Raw genomic sequence first — 20537 nt, forward strand, 5'->3', positions numbered from 1 at the left:
AACATAGGGGATTATTGACAGCCCGTGCCTCTTCATGCATAAAACATTTGATGGCATAATTTTATTTTATTATTTTCTACGCATGAAGGCTTTCCCTGGAGTTGAACCAGACAGTAAGACACATCTGGGACAGCGATACCGGCAATACCCCAGCTCTCGCCCACACAAGGTAGCTACAAATCATCCAAAGACCTGGTGGATTTGGCTGCGTGGCTTCAGGCAGCATTAACCACACTGATTTTCAGAGGACAAGCACTCAACACCTTTTGCAAGTCAAGCCCTACAAAGATGGGCTGTCTGGACCCAAATTTACTGGTTTCTTTTTGACACCTGGGACACAAGGACTTGCCTGTTGCAGGCTGTCCTGGTTTTGGCTGGGATAGAGTTAATTTTCTTCCTAGTAGCAGGCACAGTGCTGTGTTTTGGATTTACTTTGAGAATAATGCTGATAACACACTGATGGTTTAGTTGTTGCTGAGCAGTGCTGACACTAGTCAAGGACTTTTCAGCTTCCCATGCTCTGCCAGGCGCACAAGGAACTGGGAGGGGGCACAGCCAGAATAGTTGATCCAAACTGCCCAAAGGGCTATTCCATACCATACAGCGTCATGGGCAGTATAGAAACTGGGGGAGGTTGGCCAGGGGGCTGCGATCGCTGCTTGGGGACTGGCTGGGTGTTGGTCAGCGGGTGGTGAGCAATTGCATTGTGCATCACTTATTTTGTACTGTGGTGGTGTTATTATTCTTATTATTATTCTTTTCCTTTTCTGTCCTGTTAAACTGACTTTATCTCAACCCACGAATTTTACTTTTTTTTTTTTTTTTCCTGATTCTCTCCCCCATCCCACTGGGGAGGGGGAGAGCGAGCGAGCGGCTGTGCAGTGTTTAGCTGCCTGCCGGGTTAAACCACACCACAGGCGCTTCCAGGGAGCAAATCCTACAGCAAACCACGCAGCCCTGGCACAAGCCATGTTCAGCTCCTGGACCCTGAAGCAAACACCCTCCTGATCCTCCAAGGTTCAAGGTTTGGGTTCAAAGCATCTTCCTGGGCTCTCCCATCAGACTGGGGTCTGGCCCCTTGGTGACCCATGGAAGCCACACAAGCAAAAGCGGAGGATTTTTGGCCCTGGCTACGGTATTTTCCCCCCAATGTTAAAAAATGTCTGCAAAACAGTAAAACCAATACACTTGAGAGATGCAGATAAGGTCATCATCTGAGCAAAGCAGAGTAAATACTATAGTGCTGCCATCACCAGGGTGGTTAAAAGAAAAAAAAAAATAAAAAGAGAGAGAACGATTAATTCCAAGTCTCGAGAAGGCATGTATAAATTTGTTTTGTTTCGGAAGAAAAAGAATAAATAGTAGCCTCGAGTCAGGATAATATTTATTCACATGCTTCACTTTGAAGTTCAGCCCCTGTCGACTTCACGTGGTGCGTGCACACACCAAATCTCCTTGAGAAGGGAGCTTTCCGAAACCGCAGCCCAGAGCAAGGGAAGGAAGAAAGGAAAAGCGTTCAAACCCAGGTATTAATGAAGCAAAATAAGCCTCGTCACCAGGGGAATTATCACTGTCCCTCCAAAATACAAAGGAGAATTTAAATGGTTTTATTATTGCACCCCCCAAGACGGTGCAGACCTTGGAGCAATTCTCTTAGGTTCAGGGAACTGTTTCATGACAGGAAAAGTAAAACGAGAAGAGCAGCCCAGTTAATCTCCAATATAAACCCCCATTCACTTGGTTCCTGCCACGAAGAGGGATTTCTCTATACCGCCATTTCTTCCTGATACCATTTGGATGCATTTCCACACTCGTGTGAACACCTGGGGAGCTTTAGGCAGGGAAACGGGCAGGAGCAGAGACATCGGCAGGTAGAAACATGCCGGGGCTGGTGGCAATGCCCCCACACGCACAGCAAAGCCTGGACAAGCACCATTACGTCCAACATCCCCCGGGAAACCCCGTCCCAGCCCCACGTAGTAGGAGCTGCCTTACTGAGACATGAGCTTGTCTCCAAGACATTTCTGCTTTCTGAAGTAACTCTGGCTGTTTTCCTTCTTCACGCGTGCGCCTCGAGCAGAAGCCACCAGCCCTGGGCGATGGGGCGGCGGCTTTCTGCACCCAGCCTCAGCACGCAAACTCCAAATTTCAGGTCAGGCTCCAAACTGCACGGGGTGAAAAACGTTTACGCGCTTTGCAAACGCTTTGGTGCGGGTTTGCTCAACACACGCCAAGGAGAAGAAAAGCAAACAGCCTTGCCTTCTCCAAATAGAAGTCCCATGAGGGTCATGCTGCAAAAAGCCGTCGTTCAGCTCCTTCCTTTCCCCCACAAAGCGGGGAATTCCCCCCTCCCTCCCAAATACTACGTGCGCCACAGATAACCATTGGTATCAAAATCCTCTTCCACTTCACCTGCTTTGTTTGTCCAGAATGCAAATATACGGGAAAGGAAAGTTTCCCTCTACATATCTTCCATCTCTTATCTCTCTCCACAGGTCCTCTGACCGGCTTTACCAAACCCACAGGTAAACCAGGAAGCAAAATGACACCCTGCTCCCCTTCCTTAACGAACACTACTGGGTAATGTCTCTTACCTGATCTTTCTTTTAGTCGGGTCACTCATATTTATAGTCATGCTTCATTTTTCTTTAAGTGTGCCCTTGTTACAACATTTATTCATTTATGTTTCAGAAGAGAATAGGGTAAAAACGGATTTAATGGAGCTAGAAATAGAATGGAGCAAAACCACAAAAATCAAGAGATCTGCTTGTCCTTCAGACAGCTTACAGAAACAGGAACTCGCTGCGACTAATTTTAATTGATCGCCACCTCTTTACAAGCCTTTCTGTGGCAAGACAGAGCCGGAGCAGTATCAACGCCCTGAAGTTAAATGGTTTTTGGCTGCTTTACACCCCTGTAACACCCAGTGCAAACAGAAGCGCCTGTCGCAGATCGTGGCGTGTGGAATCCTGACTTCGCAGAGCCCAACAGCTCCCGCGACCGGCACAGCAAAACCCTGCTTTCAAAAAGCTTTCTCCAGCCACACCACCTGCCAGCTCAAGTGGCTGCATCTCCGATTAGCTGCTTCCGAGGGCTTTCGGCACTGCCCTTGCCCTGCATTTTGGAGGTCCCTGCCACCGTGAAGACAAGAAGCCCAAAGCTGAGCATCGCTGGCCACAGACCATCCATCCCTGGTGCGTCCCCGGCCAGTCTCTCCTTAGCCTAGCCCAGGGCAGGTTTTCTTCACCTTCCCTTGCTTTTCAAATCCTCCCCCTATCAGGGTTAAAACTGATTAGCTGACAAAACAGCGTGATAAGGCGGTGAACCTTCAGGCTCTGTTGCTCCTCCGAAGGATAACTGCTCTTCTGTGAGCCACTGACCAAGAGGCGGCCCGTCAGAAGCAGCCGGGGGTGTGCCAAGCGCTCGGCAAGGGGCAATTAAACCCTTTTACACCTTTTTACGTGCCAGGAAACGGCTGTAGATGTGGGAGAGGCTGCCCGCGGCCCTGGTGAACCCCAGCGCATCTGCAAAGGGGAGCCGAGCAGCACAGAGCGAGGCCGGGGCACCCCTCCGGCTGGGTCCCCGGCCAAGGAGCACAGGCGACTGGGCTGCCATCGCACCATGGCCCTGTCCTCTCCGCTGCCCAGCCTGGCCGCCGGTCCCACGCAGGGGCTGACAGCCGCGCCAAGGGCGGTGCAGAGCCGTCGGGATGAATTTTGCTTCCCCGCCGGTTCAGTTCCTCTGACAAAGTCAACCGGGATCCAGCCAAATGCCTCTGCAGCCCCACAGCCTCTCCTGCAGGGAGGATTCCTGGGAGCTTTTATGAGTAAGGAGGAGACTTCGTGGTGGCCAAAACCACCAGCGCTTCAGGCCAGCCCAGTCCTCGGGTCCTTTGCTGCGGGGAGCGCAACCCACACGCAGCCCCGGGGAAAACCGCCTCTCCAACCCATCCCTGCTCCCCTCTCCAGGACCTGCTGGAAGCGCAGGGGCGAGGGAAACCCAGACAGAAGCAACTTGTGATTTCACAGCACGAGTCTGCTGCGTGGACCTACCGCAAGTGCTCTGCAATCAGGAGATGGTCCAAAGCTGCCCAGCCTCTAACGTTATGAAGAAAACCTCCTCTTTAGCATTTTTCTTAAAGCCTCAGTCCTGGGAACTTTGCAATTACTTACTCACTGAGCTTTCAGTTTTATTTTTCAAGTTTGTAGCCCCTCACAACTGCAGAAAAAGCCCGAAGCATTACTCAAGTGCTCCCTACTCGCTTAAAAACAGTCCTCTAGAAACAACCCTACAGTGTTGTTGTTTTTAAAAGAAATAACAACCCACTTTGAGAGCACATAAGCCATACACCCTGAATTCTCTGCAACATCAACAAATGATTGCACAGGCACAAGAGCCTGCTAGAAGCCCGTGCACCCAGCCAGGGAGCAGAAGATCCAGGCAGAGCCAGCAAGCCCCTTCCTCAAGGGACAGCTATCGTGAGAAAGAGAAGGACCCGACCACGTGCAGGCAAAGTACCACCAAAAACATCCCTGTCCCAAGCGGGGTTCAGAGCTCAACCTCCCCGAAATCCTCAGCCCCACAACCCTCCTGCAAGCCCTTCCCTGAGCTACCAGCTGAGATTCCGCTCTCAGAGCCTTGCACCCGCAGCCGTCCCTCGCTGTCCCAATTTACCCCCAAAAAATTACATCTGGCAGCTCATCAGGAGAAACAGCACTGTGAAAACACACACCAGCGGGACCCCGGCAGACAAGTGTTAACCCTTCATCCTCCCCCAAATCCCTCATTTTCTTCCCTTTTTCACCTCCCGTTGGCATTTATGATCTCCACCCAACACTGTAACTAGCATGTCCCAGTTTGCCCGGGAAGGGTGGAGGAGAAATTTTGATGCGAGGATGGGCTCAACGCGGCCGGTGCTAATGGCGAGGCTGCAGCCGGGGGAAATTTCATCAATGCACAAATGGAATTTGCCAAGAGGCATTTTAAGAGTCAATTCTTCACACTCCAGTAATTAGAACAATATTATGAAAAAAGGCGAGAGGGAGGGCGGGAGGCAGCACACACACTGGGACTTGGCTGATGGAGGCAACGGGCTGAGCAAACAGAGTCAAGTGAGGCCTCAAGGCAAGACTCCTTCGCATGGTTCCCTGCAGGCTGGATTTAAACCAAAAGTTTATCCGCTTCCCAACTGTAGATTTTTCTGTGCGTGCATGTTTTCAAACAAAACTTCGTATTTAGATCAAATATGGGCTAATGACCCTGGCCCAACTTCCTTCTTTACCTCAAAAATACCATTAAGATCAACAGGTTTTTTTTTCCCCCCTTCCAGGCCAATACATTCAATTCAAGGTCCTGCCACAGACTATCCTAGTGACTACGAAATCTCTGTGCATGATCCAAGACATCATAGAAGTCTAATCCCATTGAGCACTCTGTCACAAAAATCAGGTTCCTGCAGAGCAGCTGTCGTCTAGGTCTACAAAAAAATCAGAACACCCCAAACTGTTGCATTAGCTGAAAATGCTTAAAATGAGCTTTCCATCCAGCATCTCCTATAATAGGATCAAACATCCTGGCTCAAAGTGAAAAAAACCTGAAGAGATCTACATACTGGTGGATCCAGGTCAAACACCTCCTTGGCTGCTGGAGCAGCCTCCCCGGGGAACCGGTGGACTCTATTTGCTGCTGCCCTCCAGCATCCCACGTTGATGTGCCCATGTGCAGGGCCCTCGCAGCCAGCTTCTCCGCATTATTTCCAGGAGCCAGAAAATTCTTTTTTTTTTTTTTTTCTTTAAATTAATTCGCTGCGCAAATCTAGCTTGCGCAAAGACAGCCTCAGAGCAGAACTGACGTGCGGGGTTCAAGACGGACTGCCGCTGTACAATGGTCATTCATCTCTGCTGGAAGTGGGACTCGGCCAGTTCAGTTCACATCTGCAACAAACTGTGATCTCAGCTCTGCTTCTGGAGCACAGAGGTCCTTTTGATAAATCTCTCTGTACAGGGACTAAAGCACTATTTCCGCATGAAAGAAATATATTCAGGTTTTTTTAATAATCTTCACAGTCCACTGGTTTGGAAGAGCGAATTTCTCTCTCCCATCGGAGAGCTGTTGCACCGCATCAGGCTCAGGTACGTCGCTGGGACAGCAGATAGCAACGCTCCAGAGCCCGCTGGTTCACACCCCAGCTCTCCAAGCACTTCTCCAAGCACTTTAGATTGGATATTAGGAAAAATTTCTTCATGGAAAGGGTAGTCAAGCATTGGAACAGGCTGCCCAGAGAGGTGGGGGAGTCCCCATCCCTGGAAGCGTTCAAAAAACGGGCAGAGGTGGCACTTTGGGACATGGTTTAGTCTAGTCTACCCTTGATTGGTTTAGTGTGGGCTTGGTAATGTTAGGTTAATGGTTGGACTGGATGATCTTAAAGGTCTTTTCCAACCTAAGTGATTCTATGATTCTTTTAAATCAGTCCTCCAGCACCATCTCGGTTGCTTTATCTTTTGCGTGTGCCCAGAGGAGACCGGGGTGCCAAAGGAACACCCCCGATATCACACCCAGCACTTGCACCCAAATTCCTCCCAGGATCCCCAGCTCTGTTAATTAGCACGCGCTCGTAGCACCGACACAGAAAGGTCTCTGTCTGGAGGAAGGTCTTTGTAGGTCTCAAGGAAAAAAAATGAGAAAAGCTTTTCTTTCTCAAAGCTCCACTTTTGCATCAGTTCTCTCCGGATATATGTATATTTTAAGTGAAATGCACAAAACCAAGAGAGAGATAGAAGAGTACACCTCTACGAGAGCCATTACTCTGCATATAAGTGACATCCATTGCATCTTCAAGGACTGTACAACACAAACATCTGCGCAACTGTCTCCCTGCTCGTATCAGTAATTAACTGACTTCAACGAGATGACTCTTAAAGGCTGTGGGATAACAGCAGGTCAGGGCACAGCACTGCTGGGTCTGTCGCTGCTCCGCTGCCACCGTTCTGCAGGGCCTGGAAAAGCTGCTGCTCCTTGGGCCACACCTACACCAACTCCTCAGACAGCACAGAATCCATACGTTGTGGAAGTTGTCCTTGCTGCTCCATCATATTCAGGCTTCAGCCTGTGGCAGAGCAACTGAGCATCCCGCTGCAGCTTTGAGGCCCTTCGTGTGCTTCAAGTCAGAGAGATGCTCCAGAGCTGCCCAAAGTCAGGGTGACCTTGGAGGTGGTAAATGGAAGAGGCGGAGAGCTGGAAATAAGCTCTCCCACGTGGCAGAGGCAGCAGAGAAGGTGCTTTTCATCAGTCACTGGCATCAACATGAAGGCAGAAAGATGAAGCCTTGCCCTACGATTAGGATGGGAAACTCCACCATCCCAACCCCCAAAAGAACATGCAAACTGCTGGCTCCCATTTACGTGTTACTTCCAACCCATTTGCACATCACTCCTTCCCCTGAAGTATTAACCACCTTTTTCAAAACTTAAGTAACAGGCTGTGAAATCCCCACCATCTGTTAGCCAGTGAGAAATCTCCACCACAGCTACATCACTCTCTCCCACACAAGCCTTACTCATTAGCAGGAACGACTGCAAACATTTACCAAATCCACGCTGGCTCAAAAACTCCTAAAATTACTCAGAAGAGGCCTGGAATAGGAAACCTTGACAAATGCAACCAAGCACAGCGTGTCCACATCATTAGCTTTACCCAGGGTGCATTAAGGCTGCTTTCTTGGTACCATGATTATGCTTTAACACATAATTAGCAGGAAGAGAATGATGTCAAAGAGGAGAACGTCTCCCTTACACGCACACCATTAAGACCGAGAGCGTAAATGAACTAGCTGCAGCATCGCCATCTGAGGCTCGTTAACTGGAGCAGCAAGGCACCGAGGGCGAGCGATGCGTTGCTGTCCCGCTGCAGGTACGGCAAAGGGCTGCACAGCCACGCTCGCCGCAGTCGCCTCGTCTCCCCTCTGCCGGGGTTTGAGCCAGGCAAGGAGAAGTCTGCAAGGGCTGGAAAATACAAAGGTATCTTCCCCCAAGAGAAACGCTCACGCTTTCCCAAAGGGAAATTGATACTTAGGATAACTACACAACCCTTACAGATGGTTCTTGGATGTCTTGGTCATCCCGGCCTCACCTGTGCTGTTTAGAGAGATGCTTTTTAAAACCTATTCAAAGCAAATTGTTCCCCACCAGCACCGCAGCTGCAGTCCAGCCCTCTGATCCCGCGTTACCGCCGGGCTCCGTCTGCTGCGCCCAGCACAGCCCCTGCACGCAGACAGACAGACCTAACGCCCTGCAGCTCCGGGATATTTTTCACCAAATTTTCCGGCCCTTTCTCTCTCTGTCTCTCGTGTGTGTGCACACCAACACCCAGCCCGCAGCGGCCAGGTGGGAGGAATCCTGAATGTACAGGGAGTTTTTGAAGGAATATTTCATTTCTGAAGGAGAAGGAAAAGAAAAACACCCTATCTGGAAGCCCTCCAAGAACAAACAAGCAGCCCATTCTGACAGCCAGTGGAACAAAATAGTCTGAGATGCTTCCCCCCGCCTTTAATTTTCCCCCATGAAGTGGTGTGGGAGGGAGAGGAGAAGCCTCCCCACCACCCCCGGACAAGGGCAGCCCATGAAAAACTTTTTTTAAAGCCGTCCCTGCAAGTGGACAGGACCCGCCGGTCACAACCTCAGCAACCTGAAGTCTCTCCAAACTCGGGAGGCTCAGAAGACACCGAGACTGGGCGAGAGATGGGGGTGCGAGCAGCAACCCTCGCCGAAACCACGCTCTCCTGAGACGCGGGGGTTTCAACGCATTTTTTTTTTTTTTTTTTTTGTGCGCTGTTTGCTGTGAAACATTAACATTTCTCTTCCAGTAAGCGACTGTCCAAATGCAAAGCACCGACCTAGCAGGAGCACGGCGGGGCCCCAGGCTCGCTGGCCAAAGCCCATCGCCCTCCGAGCACCCCAGTCCTGGCCCCCATCCTGGGACGCGCTGGAGAAGGGGCTCGGGACACCCAGGCTCCTCTCGGCATCGGCATGGTTGTGTCCAGGTGCGATATTTTCAGCGTGCTAACTTACACCAACTCTGCTCCAAGAGGAATCACAATTTCCTTGCGAAGCTTTTTCCCCCCCCATTTTTCTTTCTGGTTCATGGGGAAGACGCCGTGCAGAATGACCGGAGTCCTGGGGTTTGCGGAGTTTGGCTGTGCCAATTATTTTCAGGCTGATAGTTTCACTTTTCACCCGTTCTGCTAAACCATGGTTACACCCACGTGTTAATATGTCTCAAGAAATGTTAACTATTATTTGCAACCAAAGCGTTTGGCCTTGGGACACTATCATCATCAGGCGCTCCAGTTCCAGGAGGCTAAGAAATCTGCAAAAGATTTTAATGAAGACATAGAAAAGAGCATTATAAAATTAAGAAAAAAAAATTTCCTTTTATTCCATGACTCCCTTAAGTGCTATTACCTGGGATATATTTCCTTCCTTTCCCAAAGCACACGCACACTGAACAGTTAAGCTCAAGTGATGGCAGCTGCGCTAATTGAGCACCAAGACATACAAAGACTGACTTTGCCTGTTGACATCTTTCAGTCACGACGATGCTCGCTGTATCATTTAAGTCTCGAGCGCCCAACGACATAATAAAGGAAAAACATCTCCAAGTGTTCAAATGAAACCAGGCATTTTTCAAACAATATGCAAAAAAAATGTTGGGTCACCCAAAAGAGCCTGGGTTCTTCCCCCTCCCCTTTTTGGAGACACGGACTGGTAAACGTTTTACCACTCACAGGTTTTTCAAGAGGGGAAAAAAAAATAATCCCTTTCTCCCCACTCTTGTCTAAAATTACCACAAGGAGAGCTCAGACAAATCAAGAAGGTAAAGGAAAATCAATTTCATACACATTAAGGATATGCATTTATCCATGTCCTAATCAATACCTTGGATTCCTTGCACATTAAAACACTTCCACCGCTATTTAAGGCCCAACAGCTGAATTCTCCCATCCAGCCTATGGGAGTTACGAAAGATCCTGCCCATACTTGTTTGATCTGAAACATAATACCCCTTAATGTGACCCCTTGGAAAAATACTGGGGAAAGCAGCCAAGAAGTTAAAAAAAAAAAAAAAAAAAGAAAAAGAAAAAGAAAAAAATAAGCAAGCAGCAAAGCTTCCCAGAATGAACATTTCTGGCTTGCTCAGTTCCACTGAGAAGCTGCACATGTATAAACAGACCAGATTTGTAAGTAGGGGAGAGAGGGAAGGGAAAAAGCAGAAGGAATTTGCCACAGCACAGCTCAAAGCTCCTGCTGCAGCGAACACCGAAGGGCCAGCAGCACTGGTGCCCAGCTCCTGCTCTTGCTCCAGCCCAGGAACCGGTTGCTGGGACGTTGCATTTTCACCTGCTCTGTCCGGACGCTGAAGCCCATGGCTGGCGCAAGTCTCACAATCCCACGCGCATGTGCCAAAGACCTTACAGCACCTCCCCTCCGCGCTCCCAAAAAATCAGAGCGCCTTTGCAAACAGCGGTAACTCCCACCGCGGCGTTCACTCGTGCTGGTGCTCGCCTGCTCAGCGATGCACAAAGTTCTCGGCAAGGAGCCGAGCTTCTCCCCGGGAAAGGTTCCCTGCAGCTCGGCGACAGGCGCGCGGCGTGCCCGGCCGACATGGAGCTGAACATCGCTCCGGGCTGGGGAACCGCAGGAGCGGGTCTGACGCCGCAAAAGCGTTTCTTGGCACGGAACCCAGCCCCGATAACCTTGGGCGAACGTGGGTGTCTGCTGTCAGCCATGCAACATCTCACCAGCCCGAAACCGGAGCAGAAAAAGACAGCTGTAAGCAGAGACTCTCCTCCGGCGGCGCGGTGGGAGCCCAGCGTGCCCCCTCTCATTTTGGCCGGTGGGACAGGAGGTGACACCAGGGTCACACTTGGCGATTCAGCCTCCAGCTGTTTCACAGAGTGGCTTGCTTTAGGGTGCAGTGAAAGACCAACTGCATTTTATCAGCAACTTGTTGCCCATGCACGATTTAAGGCTGTGGTGCTGCTACCAGCCCCCAGAAGACCAAAAAATACGCCAGCACGGCCCTTTTGACGTTAACTGTGTCAGGCAGCTAGAAGATTCGCAGTCCTCCAGATATTTCAGGGCAATAGTCATAGAGCAGGGAGAAATTTCCAGGATTTGGAGCCTAAAAATGTACATTACTAGAGGTGTGGCAGCACCACCTACCACATCCCTGATGGCAAACACTGTCCTGCGCATGGCACGGCACTACGCAGCAGAAAGCACTGTCTGGTACACGCTTGACTAGCCACAGAAATCTGTAATTAATTTGCCCTGTGTTTTAGGGAAGTTCAGCGTCAGGGTTTCCTGTACATACTTTTAGTGTTCCGGTTGAAAACATCTGCTGGACACACTGCACCTGCTAACGCAGCCCCCCGCCATGAACCGCAGCTGATGCCCTCATGGTGCCCAGGAGCAGGAGGATGGGAGGAGGGTCCCTGCATCCCACATCCAACAGCATCACCGGAGGCCAACCCGCACGGCTGGAAGGTCATGGGCAATACAGGGCTCGGTACATATGGAGTGTGAGATGAGCAGCCCGCAAGCCCAAATGAACCCTCAAGATGGCAAAGAGGGAGGGGAAAGAAAAAAAAAAAAAAAATTCCAACCCATGCTGTTCCAGTCTGCTTTTGCCATTCGTAGCATTCATCCCAAGTCTCCAGCACAATTCCAGCAAGGCCGTTTAAAACACACCGGCTGACCTAACGCCGGCGGAGCAACGTGCCAGCCAGCACGGAAGGGACCAAACATCACCCGCAGCTCCTGCGAGCAACAGGGGAGTTAAATCATCAGCTGGCGATGGTGCAGGCGGGGAGGTCCCTGCACAGGCACGCCACGAGCTGCAACGGCGGGGCTGCCTTCCCCATGCTCTCACACGCTTCCCGGAGCCGGGGCTTCTCCCTCGGGCAAGGATTGCAGCACCCGATGGCTCTGGGCAAAACCCTGTGGGCAGCATGGAAGCTGCACGTGAATTTTCAGCTTGTTGGCAAAGCGCTTTGGTCACTCCTGAAAAGTACAGCAGTGGTCCATAAAGCACAGTACGGCCCTGCGGAAGCTATCCCGGAGGAGCTGCGCTGCTCAGGCACACGGAGGGAAGAGCAAGGGAGAACGTGGGCTCTGGGCGCACCCACAGCTCCTTCTTCGGTGGGGACAACGCCATGGCAAGCGCCAGGCAGGCAAGGGGTTAAGCAGGTTCCGGATTCCTTGCATGCAATCATACACACACGCGCATTTCTCTTTGCAGGCCAGTTACTCTACTGCTCTCTTGGGAATTAAAAGAAAAAAAAAAAAAAAAAAAAACCCAAAACCCCAACCAAACATACATACGCCCTTCTTTTGGAGAATTCTTCTCACTTCCCACCCCACCCGCTGCACACGCACTGGGCAAGTTATACAGCAATTAGAAACGTTTCCATCTGCGAGAGGATCCCTTTCTTGACACGCATCCAACCACCGCGCAGCAGCCATCTGAGTTAACTGGCACAGAGGAACACGGCACGGGAAGGTCTGTCCGGCTGCCCGGGTCTCTGGGGGATTTGCAAATAAACCGGAGGCGAGGCACAGCCGCCGGCCCCGGCGCTGCACGGCCGTGGATGCGGCGCCGCGCTCGGCTGCCTGCAACGCTGGCAGCTCCTCTCCGCTCCCGGCCGCTATCGCTTCGTGCACTCAGCGGCGCGTACAGAAAAATGCACCGCTTCTAACTTGTTCTGGGCTGCAAGAGGTCGGGAAAAACCCCTGAAAAGTCAAGAATAGGAGAAGGAGAGCTGCTTCCACTGCCAGCGGATCAGCTGTGGCAGGGCAGGCGTTGGGCTCGCTTTGTTACGGCGCCAAAACGCAGCCGCTTACCTGAAAGCCTTGCAGTTTTCACCTGCCTATGTTATTCCATATAATTCTCCCCTTTATATGGCCGTACTATGTTAAAAAGGCACGCTTTAAAATACCGCTGCAGGGATATGGACTTGTACGTGAAGTTAGAGATGACGGAGGGAGGGGAATTCTCAGGGGAGAAACAGAAACACAAACCACCAACTCTCAGTTATTAATCCCTTAAATAATTCTGACAACGCTCCCCACCCTCCTATCTGAAACCAAGCAGAAAACTCAAGTTTTCTGACTGTCTGGCAAGAGGGCGGCGTGCCTGTGTGTCAGAGAGGGACGGGGGGGCGACGGCAGTCGAGCCCCTTCGCAGCTCTCCCAGCACCCCAGTCCCGGCGGCCGGCGGGGTGGGACCTCTCGTTCTGCAGATTCTGCAACCACAGGGTGCTGGGGACAAAGCTGGGGACAAACCTGCAACTGCTGAGGACAGCCTGGATGCCCCCAGGGCTTTCCAAAAGCGCTCCACGCTGGCTCACCGGCATGAGGAAAGGGACGCCTTCACACCAAAAATTACTCTGAAGAGGCAAATGCTTTACACAGGGCACCCATCCCTTTAACCCTGACAGCACCAGCACATCCCCGCTTTGGCGGCTCCCCCGTCCTCTCCCACCACCGAGGCGGCTCTCGCCGCAGCCGCTGGAGCACGCCGTGCCCAGGGCCTCCCTCCCCACCACGCACATCTCCTTCGGACACGCGAGACAAGCCCCCTGCAAGTCCTCCGTCAGCTACCCACGAGGCACACGTGCCCGCGAGCCTCGGCGGATTCAATTAATTGCCAGGGAGGATTGATCCAGCCCCCCCCCCCTCCTCTGAGCCCTGCTCGAGCTGCGAGGTTGGGGCAGTTCTCGCCAACCTCTGGACCAGAACCAGGAGTGAAAAACACTACTTTAATCTCAGTATCAACATCTCCTCATTTTTCAGCTGACCTGTGAGCCGCTTCCCTTTTTCATTTTTAGAACGGCATCATTTTTATCCATGGGTCACGGTAGGGAAGACCCCTACCTTGCAGAAAAGCTTTTTTCGAACAGCGCAGGAACTTCAAAGGAAAGTCAGGACAATTAAATACATGTCAGGAGAGCAGAGAGGAGTGGGAGGCTAATAAATGACACGCTCCATGGGTTTATGAATATTTGAACTATATTTCTCAAAAAAAAAAAAAAAGTACATTACTGCAAGTTATTGGAAATGAGTAACTCCCTCTAATGAACCTTGCTATCATCATGCTGACTAATAGAGTGATAAAGAGCTTAATCCATATTTATGTACATTTTATCTCATTATAGTTGGTGCCAATAAATTAGCAAGTCCAATAATAGTTACATTTTATACCATCACTGCTATTAAAATGTGCAAGAAGTACTGTGCAGCAGCAGCACACCGTACATGAGCACTAGGGTTTTTTATTTTATTTCTTTTTTAGGAGCCAGGCTGTACTAGCAAAGACTGCAGAGCACCCCTGCAGAGGACCCCAGTGCTCACTCCTGCAAGATGAGAGCCTAACCAGGGACGAGGAAATATTAAACAGGGGTTTTCTTCCTCGGAGCGCTGCACACTGCACTGCTTCTGCATCCCGCAGCGGAGACACAGCCACGGAGAAACACTTCTGCAAAATGCACTAGTGATTACGGATGGTTTTTGAGCCATTTTAAAGGGATAAGCTCTTAAAAAAAAACAAAAATAAAAACATTAAGAGCCAACTTGCAGAAAACAATATAGCAATATATTCTTTTAAGGTGTCTTAAAGGGGCACAGCTAGAAAATACAGGCCATCAGCATCTCAGGTCACTTTTGGAAACCTCTGTCATGAAACACAGCATGTCCCTTGTCACAGCGGGATTGCTTAACAACTGGACATCAGGGGGAAAAAAACTGGCCGTGAGCAATTTAAACTGGCCTTTTGACTCCCTTGGGTAACTGGGAAACACTGCAACCAAGATTACAAGAAACATGACGCTTCTATTTGGCAAAAGCCTGCACTTGCCAATTACCCGACATCCCACGAAGGCAGAGATGGAGCTTTTCAGCTCCACAGGGATTTCGGCCGGAGAAGCCCACACGGTTCATGATCCCGTTTCAGCAGCTGTCATCCCAGTGAGGAAGCAGGAACTTCCCAAGCTTAACACTTCAGGAAGCAGCGAAACCAGGGATAAAACCCCACGTTCCTGGACTCGAGCAGCCCCCAACCACGCTTGCTCCTCCGGAGGAGGCTCCATCGATCCTACGGCAGCTCCGCCTTGCCGAAGCCCTGGCTCAGAAGCCAAAGGGAGCTACAGAAAACTTCCTCAGAACAACAGCTGGTCAAGGCAAGACTGAGGGATCCGGTTTTTCCTCCTCTTCGGAAGCGCTAGTGTTTTTCTTACACTAAGAAACCCTGAAGGACCCTGCAGATTCCAAAGGACAAGTCCTTTACGTATAGGTCAGCACCACATAAACTCAAGCCCCTGCCTTTCTACTCGGTAATTACACTGCAGCAAACCCAAATGCTGTTAGTAATTACCGTCTCACTGGCCGCCTGGTTTGGAGGAGAGAAATAACTACTTAAGTGGCATCCAGAAAGGAAACACCCAACACCACTCCACCAAGGCTTCTATGCAATTAAATGATCGACTGTTACTGCGCTCTGTTCAGAAAAGTCTCCTACATGGCCTAAGTGTCTCGTAACCAAAAAACGCTATTGATCTAAGCAATGAATAGCTCCAGGAAGAATTTTTTGCGTGTGAAGTCTGTGTTTGGCCAGCAGGAACACGGATTAGAGACTCGTTTCACCCTCGCTGTGAGTCAAAATGGAAAGGCGCTTTGGTCAACAGCAGATTTTTCCCTGTTTATTTGCTTTGCCACTGTTGAACACGGATCTGAGGATAACGTGGGAATGAAAGGTGGCAAAGACAATGGGGATGTTTTGACAGGCTTCCAGAGGGATTTAGGGTGGTGCAGACCTGAACAGCTGATACGCCCAAACTGATAAAAAACTGCATTGGGAAAAAGGTCAGCAAGGTTTTTGTATAAAGACTCTATGCCTCCCGAATCTTATAAGGTCGTATATAAGGTTGTTTGAAGATGATGACTGCACGTGAAAATAAGCAAGATCCAGGCAATTTCCCAGAAGTTTGTGACAAGTTTCTTTTCCAAAGACTCCTAAAAAACTAAATTGTCACGGGGTAAGAGGGGAATGGCAAATCATCTCCCCTTCCCAAGTCACAAACCTGAACGTCCCCCCAAAAAAGTGAACAGGAGGAGGAGGAGGGAGTAACTGTTCCCTAACCAGACCAAAAAGGAAACCAAAAAGTGTTCAGCTGACGTGCTCCAGCAGTGTTTAAACGCCAGGCTCTATTAACAGGCGTCTTAGGCAATTTGAAACAGCACAAAGCAAAAGACAACGTGACAATAAAGCAGCATTTTAATTAGCAGCGGTTCTTTCCCCAGCCCAAAAGGTTCCTTCTGTGCATTCATATTCCCAGAACAACGAAAGCCTTCTTGTATTTCATAAATCAAAAAACTCATAAAACAAGCCCCTGCAATTGCACATTCCAGATAATGGTCCAGAAATAAATTAGGCAATAAATACCAAATAATATATCCCCATCAGCAGTAAAAATCTACTCTTTGGATAATCAGAAGAGAAGATGCCTTCCAGCAGCTTACGCCTGGTACCTCAAAATAGGTAAAACAATAGAGAGCTTTAACAAATCTTTTAACACCTTTTCCGCTGAAGAATATAGCAATCGTCCTGCGTACTAGCTTCCCTGAGCTCGGTATCCATCAGAGCAACAGCACAGCCCTGATGCTGTTCATGTCAAAAGGGAGGGTATCAGAACAACAGCCGCTTGTCAAAATCGTGTAGGATTTTCCTCCCTCGCAGCTGGGTCTCGTTCAGCACTCAGTGCCACCCATCAATTACAGCAAAACACAAAAACGCGCTCTCTCCTCTCCCGTCTAGGTGACACACGGCACAAACACAGCCAGCACCTAGGAACCGCTGGGAAAAAAAACCTCCAAGAGGAGTTTTCAGAAACGCTCAGGGGACTAATTTCACCCTGGCATGAAACTTCCCGACCCCCCCTCAGAAACTCACTGGCCGCCTGACGAAACCTGATGGCCATTTTGGCAAGGCTATTTTGCCCACAGCCGTGCGCAGAGGCAGCGGCTGGGGAAGGACCGTGCGAGGTCTGCACCCCGCGCGGGGGCTGCGCCCACAGCGGGGCGAAACCAGAAGCGCTCGCGGACGAAGGGTCCTTGCCACGGGGCTGGTACAAACCTGGGTCCAGGCTTGTAATGATTTGTAACGCTGCTGGAGGGGAACGTGCTGCTGGGGCGGCGGGGTTCGGTCCCCCGGGCTGGTTTACGCAGAGCAGGACGATGCTTCGCAGCACTCTGGACGCGCCGTGCTTACAGGGAGCGTGCGGGCAGGGGGATGCTGCGGCTTTGCCCCGGTCACCCAGCCAGGCAGCTGGAGCTGGGAAGAGGACCCAAGGTCCCAACCCCAGCACAGCACCCACTCCCCAGGGCTACAGCCTCTTCCAACAGCTCTTGGGAACACGTAGATACAATATTGTGTATCATATTGTGTATACAATATGATTCCCCCCGCAAAAAGACATTTTTGATGTACTTTAGGGACCGATTCCAGAGGCTTTGTAATCTAAGCCAGAAAGCTTGAAGGCTTGATCTCCCCCTTCACTGCAGAACCAACCCCTACGTACGCAGGCTACCAGGAGCACAGGGGAACAGATGCCCAGTGCATGGGTTAAGGGTGCGGAAGCTGCTCAGAAAACCAGAAAGCCTTTGTATTTTCATCCAAAACCTGCAGCACAAGTCCGGAGAACTGCCCGGTGCCAGCAGTGCCAGAACCATCGCTTCCCAACAGCTCAGGAGTAATTCTTACCTTTCCAAAATCCCGCACATCAAAGAGGTCAAAGGGATCAAAGAGATCGCTGTTTCTTAACCCGAATTTGTCGTGACACACTTTTAGGAAGGTTCGGATGTTCTTCAAACAGAGAAACTGGGGGAAACAAAAAGAAAGGGAGGGAAAAAAGTGAGCAAGGCAGGCACAAATTTTAACTGAGATTTACCGAGTTAAATTCACATGAGAGACAAGTTAACAGGAACTCCGAAACTTGCACTGCAAAGCCACGCATTAGTTTATTTGTTGTTACTGAAGATGTCAGACTCCTGGTGCCCTGTGAGGACTCCTGTGTTCTCAGCTGCGCACCAGAAACAAACGCCCTTTTGAAAAATAACTTTCACGTAAGGTAACATTGCAGAAGGGCTGGAAAACTTAAGCCAGGATGTTTCCCTTTCAAGGTCGAAGCCAAACATAAGTTACAGCCGATGTTCTACAGAAGCCCAGTGTTGAACCTTTAACCATTTCCAGCATGATCCCTTTCGGCTCCCTACACGAGGGACACAGATTACATCGCTTATTGTACGTATTGCTGTACATCCGTACGTTATGGGCTCAAGCTGCGCCAGGGGAGGTTTAGAGTGGATATTAGGAAAAAATTCTTCATGGAAAGGGTAGTCAAGCATTGGAACAGGCTGCCCAGAGAGGTGGGGGAGTCCCCATCCCTGGAAGCGTTCAAAAAACGGGCAGACGTGGCACTCTGGGACATGGTTTAGTCTAGTCTACCCTTGATTGGTTTAGTGTGGACTTGGTAGTGTAGGTTAATGGTTGGACTGGATGATCTTAAAGGTCTTTTCCAACCTAAACGATTCTGTGATTCTATGTGCACACATACACCCATCCCAAACAACAGCTTGGGACACTGAAAACAAGGTTTTTTTGCTTTGGGGTCTGAAGCAATCGACAACTTATCCAAGTCATGTTTGGTCCCTTATCCTTGCACCTCCCAGATGCTGCAGGCATCACAAACACTAAGAGAGCCATGAAACGTCAGGCAGCCGCGCAAGCTCGTTTCCAGCAGGCAGCTGCCAGTCCTGAGGCTCAGCCACGGGAGCTGCTCCTGACCCAGCCTAGATCCCGTTCCCAAGACCAGGGCAATCCCTGGGATCGTTTCCACAAAGCTTTGCTCATCTGTAATCTTAGCCCATGTGAAGAGGCAGAAATCTCACCCCTCTAGGGACCACCCTAGGTTACTCAGATAGCTCAACTGGCAGAGCAACATTATGTTTCTCTTTCAAGAAAATCCTGTCTTTGGCTATAGCAATAATTGGTCATTTGTTTGCGAGCGTCAGGGATTTTGAAGTCTGGGGACTCCAGACGGTCTCGCTCCAATGGTGACGCCTGGCAGCACAGGGGCTGAGATGAAAAGAATAAAAACCTGCTTCATTTTTGCAGCTGCATCACCTATGTCCTTCATCAGGATGGATGGACTCTGCCGAGCAAGCCAATTCATTCCACTTCTTACTGCATCCTCATGCTATTCCACAAAATACCTTCAATTTATCACTGTATTTCTAAACAACTCTTCTTCTTTTTCAGCAAGTTCCTCACAAATACTTATAATTCTAAGACATTTGTTATGTAAATCAACCCATTAAAGGAGTGAATCATCCCCAGGTGGTGAACAGGCACGGGATGCAAAATGCCTTTGGATGGGTTTGCCGAGTCGGTCAGTGCAGTTTTGTCACATGGTGCTATCTCTGCTCCCCAACTCGCCATCAAACCAACACCATGCAAAAACGCTGCTTGCAAACTTCCCGGAAGGTTCAAAGCAACGTAAACCAGCTTAATTTTCTTTTAATTAAAAGAATCAAGGCAGAGTCTTTGGGGCCATCGCATCTCCACAGACACGACCGCGATGCAGCGTGTCGTTATCATTGCATTTGGGATTATACGTGAGGTTTGTGGCGACGGATTAGCAAGACCAGCTCATTAACAGCAGGCTGACCGACCTACACAAAGAACGAACGAACCTTTTACGCTTCTCCCCCATTCCAGCCCGCTCTACGTGGAGCCACCGAGCGACAGCCGAGCTCCCCCAGCACAGGGCATTCCCATCACATCAGAGCCTTCTCATTAGACAAGCAAGTGCCGGAGGCAGAAATTGAAATCGGTTCTGTTTTTCTAGGGCATTCCTCTATCTCACATAAACACTGCAGTAAATATAATCCATCTAGACTGAGAGGGGGTTTTTTGGACTTGCTTTACAACCTCTCTCGACGATACGGGTTATTTCATAACTTTATCTTCCGGGTCTCTGCAAAAATTTACACCCTGGGCAAACCGGCTGCTAGCAGCAGGGAGGTATCTTCCCGTTGCATTGCAGTCTCATCGATTTCAAATTTCTAGCACGTGTTTATTTTAAATCCTTTTAAGCCTCCAGTTTGTTAAGTTAATGACACAGGTTATGGCCATAATTACCCATAGCAAGAGGCAAGCTTCCTCCGCAGAAGTGTCCTGCCGTTCTGCGGCGTTCGCTCCCCAACCTCCCGCTCTTCCCAAGGCTGGGGCAGCAACAAAGGTGTAAGTGCTCGGGAAAGACGGACTTTCACAGCGCCGACGTTCAGCCAAGCAAGAGACACCCGACGAGCGTGAAAACCCGAACCCTCTGCACGATGCATTTGTGCTTCAAATTCCTGAAAAGCCCAAAGCTCACACCACCTCGCTTCCGAAGGATCGCAGAGAGAGCACACATCCAAGCAAATGAA

At 50.1% G+C, this 20537-nt stretch overlaps 1 protein-coding gene across 4 annotated transcripts in view; it reads right to left on the reverse strand.

Annotated features, from left to right (window-relative positions):
- Nucleotides 1-20537, reverse strand: part of VAV2 (vav guanine nucleotide exchange factor 2) — a 152714-nt gene that overhangs the window by 99902 nt on the left and 32275 nt on the right. For all 4 annotated transcript variants that reach the window (XM_075717071.1, XM_075717070.1, XM_075717068.1 and 1 more), the window contains exon 2: nucleotides 17812-17928. In XM_075717071.1, the coding sequence (XP_075573186.1) occupies nucleotides 17812-17928 (117 nt within the window). The remainder of the gene's footprint in view (nucleotides 1-17811; nucleotides 17929-20537) is intronic.

This window comes from Pelecanus crispus, chromosome 9 (assembly GCF_030463565.1).
Source record: "Pelecanus crispus isolate bPelCri1 chromosome 9, bPelCri1.pri, whole genome shotgun sequence".
Taxonomy (NCBI): Eukaryota; Metazoa; Chordata; class Aves; order Pelecaniformes; family Pelecanidae; genus Pelecanus; species Pelecanus crispus.